General features: G+C 34.8%; 2 protein-coding genes across 12 annotated transcripts in view; one reads left to right on the top strand and one right to left on the bottom strand.

Moving 5' to 3' along the window:
- GPR155 (G protein-coupled receptor 155) overlaps positions 1-16,726 on the top strand; it is a 79,531-nt gene that overhangs the window by 37,975 nt on the left and 24,830 nt on the right. For 2 of the 4 annotated variants that reach the window (XM_081262231.1, XM_081262232.1), the window contains exons 12-16: positions 1,455-1,591; positions 3,541-3,636; positions 5,734-5,798; positions 7,398-7,535; positions 10,089-11,017. In XM_081262231.1, coding sequence (XP_081118357.1) covers positions 1,455-1,591; positions 3,541-3,636; positions 5,734-5,798; positions 7,398-7,535; positions 10,089-10,386 — 734 coding nt within the window. In that variant the 3' untranslated portion in view covers positions 10,387-11,017. Of the gene's footprint in view, positions 1-1,454; positions 1,592-3,540; positions 3,637-5,733; positions 5,799-7,397; positions 7,536-10,035; positions 11,018-16,726 lie in introns of those variants that run through there. The other 2 variants (XM_081262234.1, XM_081262233.1) reach the window with 2 other exon arrangements.
- SCRN3 (secernin 3) overlaps positions 11,403-16,726 on the bottom strand; it is a 32,181-nt gene continuing 26,857 nt past the window's right edge. For all 8 annotated transcript variants that reach the window (XM_081262247.1, XM_081262249.1, XM_081262248.1 and 5 more), the window contains exon 8: positions 11,403-16,054. In XM_081262247.1, coding sequence (XP_081118373.1) covers positions 15,884-16,054 — 171 coding nt within the window. In that variant the 3' untranslated portion in view covers positions 11,403-15,883. The remainder of the gene's footprint in view (positions 16,055-16,726) is intronic.

Here is a 16,726-nt window from a genome sequence, read left to right as displayed (position 1 = left end):
TCCCTGCTGTTGCACAAAGGCAAAATAAATATTACATTTAGATTGCTAAATGGCAACAATGTGGGAAAAGACAAATGAAAAACTAATAAAATTTATTTTATGCATTTTAATAATGTGTGCACATAATATTTTAAAACCAGGTTTTTCATAATATATATACACACATATATAAATATAACTCAAATTTTCTACACATAAGTTATTATGTTAGCTTTCTATTACTGTGACAAAATTCCTGAGGTAATCAGCTTAATAAGGAAAAAAGGTTTATTTTGGCTCATAGTTTAGGAGGTTTCAATTCATGGTCAAGTGACCCAGGTGCTTTGGGCCTAAGGCAGCACAGTACATCGTGGTGGGAGCATGTGGCAAAGAAGCTGCTCATCTCATGGCAGCCATGAAGCAAAGAGAGAAAGAAAGGAGGGGCTGGAGTCCCAATATCTTTTCTTCCACTGTGCCTTACCTACCTCCTAAATGTTTCACAACCTCCCAACAGTGCCTCAGACTAGGGACAGCCTTTAATACTGGGTCTTTGGGGGACATTCAAGAGTCAAACTAGAGCAGATATATACAAATAGTTATTATTAAAATAGAATCATACTACAGAGATAGTTTGGTGACCTACTTTCTTTTTACTTAGCAAGACTGTAAACTTTCTCCCTACCATTAACTATTACTCTAGACCACATTTAGTGGTTGTAGATATCCTTTCCCAAAAAGTGGCCTTAAGAAATAGAGATTTTTATTTTTAGGGTAAGAGCTATAAAATTGTTTTTTAATCTTTAACTTATATAAGATTGTATGGTAGACTAGGCATGTATTATGTAAAAATTTTTCCTTTTTCTTTAGTACCATATACAAAGTGGAGCTGAAGTGGAAAAACAAGTTTCTTTTGAAAGATCCCTCACCCCTGTTTTAGGCCAGAAAAGAGTCAGTTCTGTGATTTGAGTTTGGTCTCATATGTGAACAAAACATAGCATATAGACCTAGTTGGTACCTTGTAAGGCCTTTTGTAAGGCAAATTTTAAACTCAGAAAAGGCAGGAGTTAATTGTAAATTTATTTCACAGTTAGTCAAAATAGTGTATTCATGACTACTATGAAGATTTAATGCAGGTGAAACATGAGTTATTAATTTAGCCTTTTAAAATTTTATGTATAATTATAAAACATATATTAATATATAACTATATAACAAATTATATAGATAGAAAACATTGGTGAATGGTATAAAAGGGAAATATTACATACTAGTGGGTTTTTTTCAGATAAAAACACTCTCCAACTAAAACTCCTAAAACAACATGACAGAGCTTTCCCCCGATTTCATCGAAAATTACATACTGATTCTTAGCTGAATGTGCTTTTTTGTTGTTTCTCTTAGGAAGTCATTATAAATTTAAAATGCATTCAAATAAAAAGCTCTGATTACAAATTGTTGTGCTTACTGTTTCATAGATGATCACTGTGTGAGTCGCTGTAACTCCCAGAGCTGCATATTAGCCCAAGAAGAAGAACGGTATCTGCAGAGTGGAGACCAGCAACTGACTCGACATGTCTTGCTGTGTTTACTTCTCATTATTGGCCTATTTGCTGTAAATGTTTCTCTGGTTTTGTTTGGGACCTATTTCTTTAAATGTCTGGCAAAGGTTTTATTTAGGCATCTGGGACCGAAACTTAGTTGCTACTTTTCAAGAGTAGAGTGGCTAGGCTATTTAAATTCTAATCTAGTTTAAGTGTTTTTTGTTTTTTTAGTTTTTTTGGTGGCGAGGGGAGAATCATTCGTGTTACTCTGTTGCCTAAGTGTTCCAGTAGCCTATTCTATTAGAATTACTTATTCATTCTGCGCTCTGAACGTAAATTTGGTAAAATCAGATAGATATCTCCATCATGTGTCCAAGGGCCAGTTATCCCTAACATGCTTGACTGACCGAAGTGGACAAATGCCTACATTATCTCTCACAAGATATTTCTCATATAAATTAACTTGAAAGAATAGATTTAATTATGGAAATCAACCTAACTACTTCATGCAGTAGGGAAAAGAGGAAAAATGCCCATCAAATTACTGACATCTGGGGCTGGGGATGTGGCTCAAGCGGTAGCGCGCTCGCCTGTCTTGCGTGCGGCCCAGGTTCAATCCTCAGCACCACATACAAACAAAGATGTTGTGTCCGCTGAAAACTAATATATATATATATATATATAAAAATTCTGTCTCTCTCTCTCTCTCTCTCTCTCTCTCTCTCTCTCTTTAAAAAAAATTACATCTAACATTTTTGTGGGGAAGGGGGTGCTGGAGATTGAACCCAGGGTTATCACACATGCTAAGCACAGGCTCTATCACTGAGCACCACCCCTGGCCCCTGCTTTTGAATTTTTAACACATTTTTCATGGTTCTAATAATACATATATTTATAACCTGCTTTTTCACTTATGTCAAGCATTTTCAGAGTGTCCAAAATTAATACTTTAAATGGCTCCCCAGTAAACAATAGAGAGCTATATAATTTACTCAACCACTTCTTTATGAATTGTTCCTAACTTTTCAAAATACTCTAAAAAACATCTCCATGCATTATATTTTCTAGTGATATATTCCCAAAGTTGAGAAACCTGGATCAAAGAGAATAAATATTTCTGTGATTTTAGACGTATTCTACTAAATTGTTTTTCAAAGGGTAGACAGTATAGATTTATAAAGTGCTCTCACCAGTATTGAATATTGTAATTTTGGGGGGAGGGATTTAACCCAGATATGATTTCACGAATTTGCGTGTCATCTTTGCGCAGGGGCCATGCTAATCTTCTCTGTATCTTTCCAATTTTAGTATATGTGCTGCCGAAGCAAGCACAACCCAGATATGATTTCTACATCTCCACCCTTTTATATTTTATTTGGAGATAGGGTCTAGCTTAGTTGCTGAGGCTTGTCTTGAACTTGTGATCTCCTGTCTCAGCCTCCTGAGCCGCTGGGATTATAGGCATGCACCACCGGGCCCAGCTAGTTATTATAATTTTTTAAAGGTAGTTTAAGTGTAACCTGCCTAGAGGTGGGAGATAGGCCATATAACCTACGAGCCCTTTTCACACAGAATGCTTGTTACATAGTATGATATCAGCCAGCTACACTTTATCTGCTGTTTAAGGACAAAAATTTTAAAAAAAAGAAAAGAAAAGAAATGCTGCCAAGAATTCCTGCTTAGTGATATAATTATTTTCATTGTGTAGAACTAATTTTAAAATCAGTCCTGTCTTAGGCTAGTCGGCAGTCCTGGTATATTATGTAAGTCTCTGTATTATGGCTCATGTCTTCTTGCTTCAAATCTGATCAGAATAGATGCTGTTTGAAAGACATCTGTCAGAAGAAGTAGTTGAAACCTCTTGTTTGAAAGACAAAGCCTCTGTATTCTCTCAGTGTTTTTCCTTTTAGTCTCCCCCCCCCCCTAATTATTAGGTAGAAAAGTTATTGTACTGTGCTCTGGATGGAGAGAAATGATTAGCAGGCTTCATTTTAAAATACTCTTTTTTTTTTCTTTATAGAATCTTTCCAGTTGTTTATGGTGGCTATTCAACCAAGAGCCTGGAAGACTATACGTTGAGTTACAGTTTTTCTGTGCTGTGTTTAACTTTGGCCAGGTACTTATTTACTGAAACTTTGAGGGGTTTTTGTCTTCCTGGATGAGTTGAATGCAGAGAAGGGTATGCGGATGTTGTTGTTTTCTTCTAAATCAATAGGGTTTAGTTTGTTTGCCAGCTGCTGGTATACATGACAGCTGACAGCTGCTGCCTGTCTTCTAGTAGAGATGAATTCTTATATTGGTTAAAGTCATCAGAATGTACATTGAGTGTTTCAACCAGCAATACCAAATAATTTTTTTGCTTTGGTTTTGAGATAAAGAATCATAATTTAAGCAGGGACAAGATGTCCTAAGTTCTTTTTAAACTTTTTGTAATCTTAAAAACTCACTTTGGGAAAAATAATTCACCTTCCTTTAAAGGATTTATCCCCTTAGATGGACAAATATTATTTCATTTACATTTTAAACAACAGATACTTAAATCTTTACTTTAAAATCATGTGGTGTGTAAATAAAACTTTAGTCAGGGGTAATATTTGTTTTCCTTGATAGTTTTTTGTGTGCCAAAAATTGCTAAGCATTTTATATTCATTATCTCATTTAAACATCACAATAATACTTGCAACATAGATGTTATCATCCCCAGTTTAAAACATAGAAAACTAAAATTCCATGAAAAAGTGATGTAAAAGGTGCTATTGTCTATGTTCATGACACTATTAAAATACATATTTAACAATACGTTTTACATATTGGAAAATATTTTTAGGTGCAAATTTCAAAACTTGATCTTTTCATTAACTGTGGGTGTCGGGGGTGGTGGTGCTGGGGATCAAACCCAGGATATTGCATATGCTAGTCAAGTGCTCTATCACTGAGCCACATCCCCAGCTCAGCCCCTTACTTTTTAATTAGAGAATACTCATCCCTCATCCAGAGATTGAATATCAGTTTGAAAAAATATTGTATTTGAAATCAGTATGTTGCCTACTAAATGTAAAATAATTTGCCAAGAGTGAGTTAAGACTTGTCAATAAATGCTCCTGCAAGATTTTTCCTAACATTAATTTCTTGAAGTATTTCCAGTTTGTTTTGCCATTATTGTGGGAACAAAATGGTTATATCTAAAGGTACAAATTACCTCGGTTATTTGTGTCAGCTTATTACAACAAATATGAACTTCCCAAGATCTACTTGATAACTATATCTTACATTGTGATATTAAGATCTGACTTTGTATCCAAGAATTATAAAATACTAGATTGAAAAATCTCAGTCTTCTGTGGCATTATGCATTCAGAAAGCCAATTCAAGCTTAGCCCTCCTAGTCCTGGGGCTGAGAAAGCTTCATTGCACTGCACTTTGTCATGAACTGAATTAGTGCCAGGAATGCTCCCACACAAGTAGTTCAAGGGAGTGAGAGACACACAAACCTCACTCTCATCCAGTCTTCCTTTTGGAGAGGAGGAGAAAGATATTCCCTTCTGACTGCTTATAGTTTGGGGTAAAGAAAATCGGGCCCTTCATATAATGTTATATTGCCTTCTCCATCCCACCTTCCACCAACCTGCACCTCAGTATGCTTCACAAATGGCAGCTGAGCTCCCTTTCTCCCAGGCAGTCTGAAATTTCCTGATCTGTGGCTTATATCTGGTGCCAGTTTGCCTTATTACTCCAATTCCTTCAAGCCCTTTCCCTAACCACTAGCCAGTATCACTTCACATAAATTCTGTTCAGTTATTATTATTGGATATTGCAGCACTTGTTAATTATGTAATTTATGAAGTTTCAACAAAAAAACAATAAATACCTAAGCACAGTGGGAGATTTTTTTTTCAAAAACAAGAAAACAAAGACATATAATCCTTAAATATTTTCATTTTTCTTTAGTAAGAAGTCATAGGAATATGGTTGCTCAGCACTAGTTTTTATCACCCATCATAATTAGAACAGAATGATTGGGAAGAGGCAGCAAACATGTCTGGTTCCAGGTACTGAACTTTAGAGTACCTGCTTTGTATGCTTCATTTGAAATGTTGCTCTAATCACACTATAAGTTTGCCTCCTCAAGCACTAAATTTGGTGACTTCCTTAATTCCTGCTCTTACAATTTTATTGCTGCATTCAGAAAAAATAATTTTGTTTTCTTCCCTAGGGATTTATTTCCTTTGGAATCTTTGGATTGGACAAACATTTAATCATCCTGCCTTTCAAAAGAAGGTAAATTTAGTTTTGAAATAAATCTCTATATTCCTAAATTTGATGACAAAGCCATTATATTAAGATACTGATATTTTTATACCTTTAAACTGTTAGACCATCACTAAGCACCATACAAGGGTTATCTGTTGATTCACATAGTTGTAAATAACTGCAGAGAAAATGTTGGAAGAACTATTATAAATGGAGCAATATAATTTGCATTTTAACAAAAACTGATGGACTCTGATTTTGATCTATGCCATTAGCTACATAAAGTTAAATAAAACTTGAACATGTCTTTAGAAAGGGTAGTATTAAGTGGTGCCCCCAAAGGAATATATTTGATTGTCTTTCACCTTTGACAACAGGATTCTTCTATCAAACTAACTTATAGAAAACTCAATTTTTCTTTCTAAATTATTTTATTGGCTTAGTAAAGGGCTTCTTTGAATTAAGATCAAGAATTTTAAAAAGTAACAAGTATTGCAACTTGTAGGTGGGAGGAAAAGGCAGAGGGACAAATCTTTGTACTTCATTTGCTTTTAAAGTCAAAATTAGTAGAAATTAGAAGTGCTAACAGAATTCATCCTACCTGCTCTATGAATAGTGCCCCAAAACAGTATCTTTTCTTCTTTATTTCTTCTCCTTTAGCATCAGCATCATCTTATTCACTAAGATTTCAATGTTAGGGTCATAATCATTTCATGAAGGAAAAGCGTAGTAAGAAAGTTATTGAACTTAGTTATCAGCTCCATAATGTGAACTACTCAACAGTTCTATTGTGTGAGCTGGCCAAAACAAAACCAGTCTGTACTCCAGAGCCCAGTATTTGCCTCTGTGATACCAAAATTTCAAAATGATTGAGTAAACTATTTGATATCTAAGTTATCTTTGTGTTTCAAAAATGCAGTATAAGGAATATTTCTTAGTAAAAACTGAAATGAGCCAAAAATGTCTAGAGGATTTATAAAATAATTAGGTCACTCACCCAGCCTTCTGTGAAAAGGAGACTAAATGCAGAATCAGTTGTGTTGTAGATGAGATGGGAAATTTGGTGACTGGCTTTGGAACAGCCATTTTGATAGAGCAGAAGGGATTCTCTCTCCATGCTTTTCTTTCGTTAAAAATAGCTTCCTTCGGCTGGGGTTGTAGCTCAGTGGTAGAACACTTGTCTAGCACATGTGAAGCACTGGGTTCAATCCTCAGCACCACATAAAAATAAAAGTAAAATAAAGTTTTAGAAAAAAACTTTAAGAAAGTGAATAATTTAAAAAAAAAAATAGCCTCCTTAGTCAGGCATGGTAATACACATCTATAATCCCAGCTCCTGGGAGGCCTCAAGTTTGAGGCCAGCCTGGGCATATTAGTGAGAATCTGTATCAAGACAAAAACATTTCTTAAAAAGGGGCTGAGGGGCTTGGGATATAGCTCAGTTTGGTAGAGTGCTTGCCTTGCTGTAACAAGACCCTGGGTTCAATCCCCAGGACCACAAAAAATGGTGGGGGGTGGGGGTGCTGAGGATGTCACTCAGTGGTAGAGCATTTGCCTAGGTTTTCACAAAGTTCCAGGTTCAATCTCCAGTAAGAAAAAATAAACTCCTTAAATTTTGGTTTTCAGACTTGAATTTCTATGGAACAATAAAGAAACAGCAGAAAACAGAGATTCTCCTGTTTCTGAGGAAATAAAAATGACCTGTCAACAATTTATCCATTATCACCGTGACCTCTGTATCCGTAACATCGTCAAGGAAAGAAGGTAAGCAAATTGCCATTGTGGATCCAAATAATTATATTTTAGATTAACTATTTTTGGATTTTAATAGGCTAATAGTTATGGGTCAGTTTTTAGTTTAAGAAGTAGCATATGAAAGAGACATATTACTTTGATTTTACTATTTTAAAATATCATATAACTTCTGATTTCTACATAAAATGTGAAAACTTTAAAACAAACCCGAATGTGGTAGAATATTAATGTTCACTTCATGTTGGCCATTAGTGTCTCTCACAAAGCTTTGAAATACACTGGATTCAGAAATGGTTTTATATTCCCATTTTCTAGTGTTATATTGTTATATTGTTTCATACTGCCAAGAAAACAAAATGAAGGCAGGAGTGGTGGCATACTCCTGTAAGCCCAGCAATTTGGGAGGCTGAGGCAGGAGGATGGCAAATTCAAGGCCAGCCATGTTAACTTAGTGAGACCCTGTCTCAAAATTTTTTAAAAAAGGATGTAGCTCTGGGGTAAAGTGCCCCAGATTCAATCCCTGGTACCACAAATAATAATAATAATAAAATTTCTGCCTCTTAATTAATTCTGCTGCTTATATTTCACCTCAAGTCCTAATTTTCCTTTGGTCTATGACATTATATCTTCAAGGTATGGAATATACTGCAGCAGGAAATGACCAACTTTGAATAAACAAATTTGTAGTGAAAATATTTTTGGTTGTCATGAAAGAAAAATAAAACATAAGGAAAGTAACATGTGTATAACTGAAAATTATATAGGATAGTTTATTTGCACCTATTATGCCACTATATTTAATATACATGCCATTATAATCAGAAGGTAGCCTAGGTTAGATGGTGGAAAGGGGAAGCATTTGGGTGTAGGTTAATACTAGAATTCAACTCCTGAATTGAAGTTTCTTGGCTGTGTGACAATAGGTAGGTTCAATTCTCTAGCCTTAGTTTTCCTTTTCTTTAAAAATCTGACTCTCAATATTGTTTGAATTAGGTGACAAAATGTCTGTGATATGCCTAGCCTAATGGTAAACTATGGAGAAAAACTAATGTTCTACCCTTAAAGGGCTGAGCACAATTATTTCAAGATATTATCCGCATCAACAACTTTTTTTTCAACTGCTTTTCAAAATTAAAAAAGAAAACTCTGTTGTTATCTCTGTCAGGCCTGTTGTGCTTGCCAACTGTCGGGAAGTGTAGCTCTTACCATTTGCAGGGCTGCCAGGCTGCCTTGGTCCCAGATGGTTGAATGGGCACCAGCTGGTAGTGTTCTGGCCTGTTCCCTGTCCCTTTCCAGGCTCTACTGCCTGTACAGCATCACATTCTCTGACACTCTGTACATCTCCATGGGCTTTTGTTACAGCTGCCTGATCACAGTCTTCAAGAAACTATTCAATTGGTGTCTGGGAGAGAAGGCATTAGGACTATAAATTAAAAGCCAACAAACAGGAAGAAGGCTCAGACAGGGGTTGTAACATTCAGGCTTCTGTCAAAATGATGTTTGCAGTTACAAAGAATTAAGTTAAGAGTTCTTATTACTAAGTTAAAATATTGTAATCTGGGGTTGGGGATGTAGTTCAGCGGTGGAATGCTTGCCTAACAATCATGAAGGCCCTGGGTGACATCCCCAGCACCTCAAAACAAAACATACTGTGATTTTTACATACTTGAGAAACATTTTCGTTTATTAACCTTTTTTATAATTCTTATATGATACACATATATTTTATTTATGATAAAATGTTTTTAAATTCTTGTCACCTGTTTCTCATTTCATCTCAGTCTTCATTCGCTATTTCTCATTGTCAAGCACTTTAGGTTTTACAGCTTGACTGATGCTTGTGGACAGATTTTTGTTGTCTATTGCATATTTGTACACAATTTATGTAATTGGGTTTGGTTGTTTTTTTTTTTTTTTTCATTTCTCTTTTCCTTGCTTATTTGAACATATTTGAAGGACCTCATATTTGCATTAAGAAGACAAAATTTAAGTGATCAAGAAGTAGATTTATAAAGCACATTTTAAAAAATCTTAAGATTTGTAGCAAGACAGATCTCACTTATTCTTTCCTTGCTTTTTAATGAAGCAAATCCTGACAAACACAAAAGTGAGGTTGTCTTGGTTGCTGATGGAAAGAAACACTACTTGTGGGCACGATAATAAAGTTTGATTTGAGTAGTTTAATAAAAATAGTCACTTCTTAAGAGCTTACAAAAAATATGTAATGTTCCTGAGACAATTAAAATTACTTAGCACAAATAAGAATATAAGAAATTATAATATATATAATATTCAGACATTACCTATGTCCATTTTTTGTTGTTGAAGCGTTTCTGTTTTCACAAGCATTATTGGCATATTTTATTTTTCTCCAGGAGTCTTTCTGGGGTCAGGAAAGTTAACAATTCCTTTATATTCAGAACAGTTTCATTCCTGCCATGCTTTTAATTATCGTGCCGTCTTCCCTTGTTTCCTTCTATTTTTTCCTTGCTTGTCCTCTACCATGCAGTGCTGATACCAGGTTTACAGAACATATGGGTGAATCATTCCTTTGACATACAGGTGTGGTGCAAAGACTTCTGCTGGGACCTTCTGTGGCTGTGACCTGGTGAACTGGCTAATTGAAGTTGGCCTTGCCTCTGACCGTGGTGAAGCTGTGATATATGGAGACAGACTGGTGCAAGGGGGAGTCATCCAACATATTACCAATGAATATGAATTTCGGGATGAGTACTTGTTTTACAGATTTCTTCAAAAGAGTCCTGAACAGACTTCTGCTATTAATGCAAACAGCCCCCAACAGGAAAGCTATAAAGAAATTGAGCATTCACCCCCATCCTCACTTTCTCCTAAGTCCTAAATGATAAAGGAGAGAATCCTCCATGGAATCATATTCTAGTCCCAGATCCAGTATTTATCTGTGTGATCTTAGGCAAGTTAGACCCTGTCTGAGCCTTAGTTGACACTTCTGTAAAATCTGACAAGATGCATTCCCCCCGCCCCGTGCCAACACTGTGGTTTTAGTATGTAAAACACATAGGAAAGTGACCTAGGAAAAAGAAAAAAAACAAAAGGAAAAGTTCTGATAGTGAATATAATAATTACTATAAATAATACTAATGTGGCAACATTATAAAATGATTTCTTCCTACAACTGTTTGCTATAACTTCAAAATCAATATCCAGTTGACAATTTCTTTTAATTGCCAAATTTGACAGATGTTCTGCTGGTGAAATGGACATAAAATTATGGTAACTTTACATTTATTGATGGCACTTCCTAAAAAAAAAATAATTTTACTGAACCTAATAAGAGGTTCTTATTCCTCCCAGCCCCGTCCATTTCTTCGAAAAAACTCATTAACAAATTAGAATCACTGCCTTTTTTTTTTAAATAGGCTTGTCTCTTCTTGCTCTTCTAACCAAAGTACTAATCTATGTCATTAAGAAAGAAATAAAAACTTCCATAAATATTATCATCAAAATCCAATCTCTAACTTTTGTGCGACAGATAGTAATTTGTGCATATTTGTTTAAATATTAAAAAATTATTGCCATGTGATGTATCACTTATTATTTGCACAAAGCAACATAGTACAGAATAATAACCCTACTACTTTTCTCCCTGCAATGAATAAAAAGGACCATATATATCGGGGCTGGGGATGTGGCTCAAGCGGTAGCGCGCTCGCCTGGCATGCGTGCGGCCCGGGTTCGATCCTCAGCACCACATACCAACAAAGATGTTGTGTCCGCCGAGAACTAAAAAATAAATATTAAAAATTCTCTCTCTCTCTCTCTCTCTCTCTCTCTCTCTCTCTCTCTCTCTCTCCCCCCCCTCTCACTCTCTCTTTAAAAAAAAAAAAAAAAAAAAAAAAGGACCATATATTTAGTCCAAGTCAAGAGTTAAAACTTCTAGACATAGCACCCTATGACTACCTTTAGAATTCAGTCTATGTTCTATGTATTAAAAAAAAAATCTGTAAATTTTTAAATTACTAAATGTTGCTATCTTAGTCCATTAAGGCAGCTATAACAAAACACCACAAACTGGATAGCTTATAAACAACAGAAACTTATTTCTTATAGGTCTGGAGGCTGTGTAGTCTAAGATTTAAGACATGGGCAGGCTCAGTGTCTGGTGAAAGCCTGATTTCTGGTTTACAGCTGGTGCCCTTTTGCTGTGACCTCACATGGTAGAAGGGAAAAACTCTTGTCTCTTCAGCCCTGAGAAAGGGACTGATGCCATTCATGAGGGCTCTACCCTCACGACCTAGTCACCCCCCAGTACCATCCCACTGGGGATTACATTTTAACATATGAATTTGAGGGGATGCAAACATTCAGACCATAACAGATAAAGTTCATCTTCAGAAAATTAAAGGGAGTTATTCACATGATTTTTGAACATCTACTTAATTATTAGGTGTCAGTTTAACTTACTTAAAATATGTTGAAATGTTTATCTCATGTTTAGTGTTTTCTATATAGAGCCGTTTAGAAAATTATTGCCCTTTTAATGCAACAGATATATAAATTTTTTAAAAACCTGCATGGAAGCCTAGTGTATTTAACAAGTAAATTTTACTTTAGTATACCATTAACCTATACAAATTTCAAGCTATCATTAGAGAATGGGCGTGTTTTTAAACAGAACTGTCTTGTGGGGGAACTTTTTCTAAAAAAATATGACCACGTTAATACTCTTTGAATGCTCAGGAGTAAGCATAAAGCCTCACTGCTGTTCCAGTAGAGATGTAACTCACATGCATGCAGGCAACTCAAACTCAAGTGGAGAAATTTTTTATTTATGAACAAGTCATACAAATAAGTCATACTGCATATGTTCTGTTATTTGCACAAAAGGATTCTGCAACCTCTTTTTCCATGGGAGACACTAAAAGAAAATCCTAGATCAGAATGATCTGCAGTTTCAGATAAAGGATTTTAAGAGATGTTTTTAGATTAAGGATATGCTAATTTTATTAAATGAAAATATTTGTAACTGTTACTTTCTCACTGACAAAGCAAGTTTCTCAATAAACTACCTATTTTAACTTTCACTGCTGTCATCTTTTCTTTGGGCAACTGCAATGATACAGATACTATCAAACGGGTCTTTAATCTAAGTTCTTAATGTTTTCTTAAATGAGTCTTAAGACTGTCCCTTTCTTCATGACCCGTTAGGTCCTGTGCATAGGAACTTCCCCAATTATGAATTCACTAAACACCTTTTATGAATGAGTTAATATGAAATTAAGAGTGCCTTACATACATTTCATGATTTTTCTTAAATATTATTTTTAGTTGTGGTTGGACACAATACCTTTATTTTATTTATTTTTATGTGGTGCTGAGGATCGAACCCAGCGCCTTGCACATGCTAGGCAAGCACTCTACTGCTGAGCCACATCTCATGATTTTTAATATGTAGAGTCACAGCTGAGAAAATTATCTGATACAATTTTGATTAAAATCTACCCCTTTTTACTAATCTTCAGCATAGTCTATTGTTATCTTAACTCTCAATGAACAAGTCCATGCCTAACTTGTGCTTTGCTTTTAATATTTTTAGAATAAGATAAAGTATATAATGATTAGTGACCCAAAAGTTATGCAGCAGAATACAGCTCTTGGTTTTTGCCCCTTTGTAACTTATACCCATGTGATGAAAGATGACTGGAAACACAGTTCAGGACCATACATATTATCACTATTCTTCAGGAAAAGACAGATTTTAAAGTTCTGCAGTTGGCATGATGGAAATCTGAAGTAATTAATTCAAAAGAGAAAAATTCACTATGTAGAACTGTTTTTGGAAAATTTTACAAGAAGGAACTAACTTCCCAAAATTCTAGGCTGCATATTATTTCTAGGACAACATTCTTTTTTTTAACAATAAATATATAAACTGATATTTTCATCAAGATCAAACAATGTAGCTTTCTGTAAAGTACTCAATTTATTAGATGACTCCCTTGGTTTATAACATAATTTAAGGGTTGACCTAATAAAAAGCTTAATTCAGCAACTATATTTTTTACTCGTACAATAGATAAAATTTAATAAAACCTTAAATTTTTTACAATATATCCCAAGGCATTAATTACCCCCACAAGTACTCACAGCCCAATTGCATTTATACAGTGAAAGTCAAGCTATATTATATTAATTTACACTAATAATTACATACATTAATACTACATTAATAATCCTTGTTTTTTTTAACTTTTTTAGTTGTAGATAGACACAATATATTTATTTTTACGTGGTGCTGAGAAGGATTGAACCTAGTGCCTCACACGTGTGAGGCAAGTCCTCTACCACTGAGCCATGGCTCCAGCCCCAATTATCCTTACTTTCATATGGGGATATATTCCCATTTCTAATATGGAAAGAAGCAACAGCTTGATTTGAAACTTATCAAAAGCTAACAAGTTGTATAGATAAATTATCTAGATAATTTCTGCAACCTTGCATTTTATAGGCAGAGGACTGTATAAATTTTTCCTGTCAGTATCTGAATATTCATTTTGCAAATATCTATTAATAAGCATTTATTACATGCCAGACACAATACTGAACACTGCACATACAACAGTAAGAACAAATATGATTCCTAGTTTCATAGAGCTTCGTTCTACTGTGTTTAATGTTCTGTGTAAATGTTTAATGTATAATTAATTTGTGATCAGGATAGCATGTGGCTCCAAGAGTATTTAAGAGAGACCTGACCTTGTGGTTTGAGGAAAACTTCCTTAAGGAATTCCTGTCTTAGCAAAACCATTAAAAGAACTACAAAAGGTGAGAACACGGAATGAATGGTACAACAGAGGGTGTAGCCATGAGGAAGGAACTGGGCACATTCCAAGACTTGAAAGGGCAGCATAGTTGAAACATAAAAAACAATGGTGAACGTGTAATAAGATAAAGACAGAGGACAGATTAATTAGCAGGCTCTTGGTGGTATTTGTTAAGAGACTTTAACCCAAGAACAATGTCTTTGAAAGAGTTTTAGACTCAACAATAAGAAAATGAACAAACAACTGATTTCAAAATGGGCAAAAGATCTGAACAGACACCTCACCAAAGAAGATGTACCCAGGTGGCAAATAAGCAATGAAAAGATGTTCAACATTTCATGTCACTAGGGAATTGCAAATTAATACGAGAAACAACTGCCAACTATTAGAATGGTAAAAATTTAAAACACTGACACAAAAAATGCTGGGAAGGATATGGTGCAACATTGCTGGTGGAGATGCAAATTACTCTGGAAGACAGTTTGGCGAATTCTTACAAAAACTGAACATGGTCTTACCATATGACCCAGCAGTTGCACACTTTGTAATTTACCCAATGTAAGTTGAAATTTTACATCCACACAGAAACCTGCTTATGGCAGTGTGTAGATTTATTCATAATTGCCAAGACTTAAAAGCAACCAAAATGTCCTTTAGTAATGATACATCCAGACAGTGATACATCCAGACAGTGGGATATTATTCAGTGCTAAAAAGAAAGGCGTTATCAAGTCATGAAAAACACGGAGTAACTTAAGTGTATGTTACTAGTAAGCAAGAGAAATCAATCTGAAAGAATACCTACTGTATGATTCCAACATTCTGGGGAAAGCAAAACAGAGAAAACTAAAAACAAAATAGTGGTTTCTAAGAGACAGTGGAAGGCTAAACAATTGGAGCTATAAGTTCACTGGTAAGCCAACTCTTGATATAGAATGTGTTTGAATGAAAGTGTATTTTCAGAATTAATACAATGATAAAGATTTAGTGTGTAAATCTAGAAAATTCCCTTGTTAGCACTGGTTAATATTTGCCTAAATCATAAGAAAACTCACCACTTCATATATTTTCCATTACTAAAAAAACTTAAAATAATTGATAAAATGATTTGAGGGTACTACGAAATTATAAGTATAAATCCATGCATCATATTAATGTCTTATGCTTTATGTAGAATTTAATACTTAATTTTTTTAGTTGTAGATGGACACAATACTTTTATTTTATTTATTTTCATGTTGTGCAGAGGATCAAATCCAATGCCTCACACAATGAGAGGGAAATGCTGTACCACCGAGCCTCAGCCCCAGCACCTGAGTACTTAATTATTGTGACAAAAAAAGTTATTGTGGCTAAAAGAAATAATTGCCTGGAATAACACCTAGCTACCTCATGATATATGTTTGGTTTTCTTTGTCAGTATCTCAGCAAAACTATATGAGTTTTAACAATTGAACTATCACTTGAATGCTATTAAAGAATAATAGCTAAGTAGGTTTACCTCAAGACAATGGATTCTGACTTTGAGGGAGATTTCCACCATTTCTATGATTGCTATGAAGTAATATTTGCCTTATAAATTCTAATTTCATCCTTTGTACTCTGAGGAAAGAGATTAGCAATTTTATCCATATCAAGATGCTTGTTTTGGAGGACTGACTCCATCTTTTTGAATAGTTCTTTCTCCAGCTTCCTCATGTTATCCAGTATTGTTCTGGCTTTATCCTAAACAATGAAAAGTACATAAATACACATACATGAGTACATGAATCTATCCAAATTCCAACCCACCCTCACAGACAAGATTTGTTCACTGTGGTTTCTACTTCTGGATTAGTTACCCCTCCTAATATGTAAATATAGAAGGAATGAATCTCTATTTTAGACTGAATGAAATCCCTGGGTTCAATTATCAGCATCAAAAACAACAACAACAAGGGCTGGGGTTGTGGCTCAGTGGTAGACATTTGCCTCACATGTGTGAGGCACTGGGTTCAATTCTCAGCACTGCATATAAATAAATGACTAAAGGTCCATCAACAACTAAAAAAATATATTTTAAAACAACAACAAGGAGGGGAAGGGGGATAGTAGAGGATAGGAGAGGGAGCAGAATACAACAGTCACTAATATGGCAGTATGTAAAAATGTGGATGTGTAACCAATGCGATTCTGCAATCTGTATTTGGAGTAAAAATGGGAGTTCATAACCCACTTGATTCTAATGTATGAAATATGATATGTCAAGAGCTTTGTAATGTTGTGAACAACCAATAAAAAAAAGAAAAAACAAAAAAACAACAACAACAAGAACAACAAAATCCCTGCACATAACAAAGTTAACATTCATATTTTTGGCCTCTTTGATGCAAAACACACAAACATAAATGACCCAAA

This window comes from Spermophilus citellus, assembly GCF_964194105.1.
Source record: "Spermophilus citellus genome assembly, chromosome: 11".
Classification (NCBI taxonomy): Eukaryota; Metazoa; Chordata; class Mammalia; order Rodentia; family Sciuridae; genus Spermophilus; species Spermophilus citellus.
The sequence above is the reverse complement of the archived record's forward strand: the minus strand, read 5'-3'. Positions and strand labels throughout refer to the sequence as shown.